Here is a 2,808-nt window from a genome sequence, read left to right as displayed (position 1 = left end):
GTTTGGACAGCATCCAAACATGACGCAGAAACGTTGGCGGATTCTGTATCTGCAGCAGCTGCTGCTGTTTCTGTTTTGTATCACAGGCGGTGCACTGCAGTGAGCGCTACTCTCACTCGTGTTCTTTTTCTACAAAAATTGAAATCGATCAAGTGTCAGAATTGATGTTGGAAGTAGGAAGGGATGACTGAAAGCACTAACACATCCGCTTTCTCTGCAGATACTACGAGCGAACTGTGATATTCTGTTCGGCATTCGTCGAAATAATTCCACTGTCCTTCATTTTGGGCTTCTACGTTTCCTTCACTGCACACCGCTGGTGGCAACAGTACACGGCCATTCCCTGGCCGGACAAGTAAGTGCAGGACTTCAGTTTGTTTTCTTTTAATTGTTCTCTCAATCAATTTCCCCACAAATAGACTGATGAACATCATCGCCCTGTACGTGCCCGGCAACGATGTGACCAGTCGCGTCCTGCGGCGCACCCTGATGCGCTACCTGAACCTGACGCTGGTTCTGGTGCTGCGTTCCATTTCAATTCCCGTCAAGCGGCGCTTCCCCACGAAGGAGCACCTCGTTGAGGCCGGTTTTATGTCTCGCCCGGAGCTGGAGATGTACTCCTCGGTGCCCTCGCACGAGTTCAACACCTTCTGGATTCCCTGCACCTGGTTCGTCAATCTGCTGCGAGAGGCGAAGTCAGAGTGTCGCATCACCGACTCGGGCGGCATCAAGCTCATCATGGAGGTAAAGAATAAGCTGTTTTAGTATCATCATTGTTTGTCTAACTTTTCCCAAACGCAGGAGTTCAATGAGTTTCGAAGCAAGTGCGGCCTACTGTGGAGCTACGACTGGGTCAGCATTCCATTGGTGTACACGCAGGTCTGCGTCATGTTTTGCTTGCCTTCACGAAACATCTTTTATAACATCTTTTCTCTCCCTGTGCACAGGTCGTCACCTTATCAACGCAGGCCTTCTTCCTCGCCTCCCTGCTCGGTCGACAGCACATCAACCCGCCGAAGAGTGCCGGTATCAAGGCGCACGACTACGGCGAGTACTACATTCCAGTGTTCACACTGCTCCAGTTTATTCTCTACATGGGCCTGCTCAAGGTAACATGCTATGATGTGCAACAACAAGTGCTAATCTCTTTTGTCTCGTTTTCAGCTCGGCGAGCAGCTGATCAACCCCTTTGGCGACGACGACGAGGACTTTGAGCTGAACTGGATCATTGACCGCCACCTGAAGGTGTCCTTTCTCGGCGTGGACATTCTCAACTCTGACCCGCCGCCGCTGATCAAGGACAACTACTTCGACGAGATGGACATCAAGCTGCCGTACACGGAGGCGGCGGTGGCGCACAAGGTGAAGACCTACCGAGGCTCAGTGGCCGCCTTTCAGTAAGTCGTGTTTTGTTTAATTGTTGAGTTTTTACTAATCTAACATTTTTTCCTCCATAGTGTGCCCACTAGCAAGCACGGTCTAGTGATACCGGAGTTTGACGACGACGAGAACGGCGAGGACGACGAGGCCGTTTCCACCATTCAGAGTAATCGCGACGCGAACACGCACACCTCCAGCTGGAGTCTCTTTCGGGGGAAGCGGAAGCTGAGCAGCAGCATTGACTCCTTCAACTCGGAGACGATGGTCGAGCGGGGACTGGAGGAGACGGAGATGCCCACGCTCAAGGCCAACTCCTCATGGCACAACTTTCTCGCCTCGGAGGGAAATGAAAATGGCGGCGGCACCAGCGGCACCGGCAAAGCATCAGCCCCAGCATCAGCAGCAGCCCCATCAGGCAGTGTCGCTGAAGACACGCAAGGTATCAGGGGGTAAGATTTTCACCCCGAGATAAGTCAGCCCGCGCGCCCGCGTCCACTTTCACTCGAGGGAGTAACTCTGTATCGCAGTCATTGCTTTGCACACACACACTGAAAGAGATGGGCATTTGCAAACATTTCTAACTCTTTTCACCTTTTTTGACATAGATCCGACCAAGCCGGCGGCAGTGGGGGCCAGCAACGCCAGTACGACCAACACGGCCACCTTCAGCCTGAGGACGTTCCGCTGCCTCCGAGCGTCAAAGACCGCTGGAAGCACGCCGGAAGGATGGAGGCGCCGCACGGCGGCGGAGGGGGCAGCGGCAAATCAGCCCTCAAAGCCGCGAACCTCGGCGAGATCAAGCAGTCCAGCTTCGAGTCCACGGACTCCTCCAACCAGAGCAGCCACGTCATCATTCCAATGGAGGAGGACGGTGATTCCGGCCAACCTCCGCAGCTCCTTCAGCAGCAGCGACCTGCTGCAGGCCCTACTGCACGCTTCTTCCACTTTCGCAAGTCTCCTCTGCAAGTGTTTGCCAAGGATCGGGACAAGGACAGCCGAGACCGGGACAACGTCTCCCTCGTCAATGCACCGGTAAGCACACTGTTAGCTCACTCTGCCTGCACGCCCTTGCCCACCTTCTCTGCTTCTTTTGCCCTCCCTCTCAACCAGTAACTACCACTAGTCTGACCCCTGTCAACAACACTAGGTGAGCAGCACTTCCGGCGGCGCTGCCTTCAGGACGCTGGGCCCGGCTGAAGCGACTGCTCTCCTGTCGCAGCACCGAAACAGCGGCGGCGATCGCAGCTCGCTGAGCTCGGTGTCGCTGAAGAGCGAAGTTCCAGTGACCAGGTCGACCTCCTCCTCCTCCTCCTCAAAGCCGCCCAAGTCGCTGATGAAGTGCCACCGGACGGTGGACCCGAAGCTGCGCATCAGGCCCTTTCGCTCGAAGGTGACCTTCAGCGAGGACACCAAGGCGGGCGACAATAC

General features: G+C 55.2%; 1 protein-coding gene across 1 annotated transcript; it reads left to right on the top strand.

The window, feature by feature from the left end:
• Positions 1 to 220: 220 nt before the first annotated feature.
• On the top strand, positions 221 to 2,412 carry LOC108382404 (bestrophin-4-like; the record flags this gene model as incomplete). Its single annotated transcript, XM_017638778.1, has 7 exons — positions 221 to 355; positions 420 to 744; positions 802 to 879; positions 948 to 1,109; positions 1,165 to 1,397; positions 1,458 to 1,829; positions 1,986 to 2,412. Coding segments are annotated over 7 exons (1,732 nt in total), but the record flags the coding sequence as incomplete, so codon positions are not given.
• Between the last annotated feature and the right edge of the window lie 396 nt (positions 2,413 to 2,808).

This window comes from Rhagoletis zephyria, unplaced genomic scaffold, assembly GCF_001687245.7.
Source record: "Rhagoletis zephyria isolate East Lansing unplaced genomic scaffold, Rhagoletis_zephyria_1.1 Rzeph_scaffold_26784, whole genome shotgun sequence".
NCBI lineage: Eukaryota > Metazoa > Arthropoda > Insecta > Diptera > Tephritidae > Rhagoletis > Rhagoletis zephyria.
The sequence above is the reverse complement of the archived record's forward strand: the minus strand, read 5'-3'. Positions and strand labels throughout refer to the sequence as shown.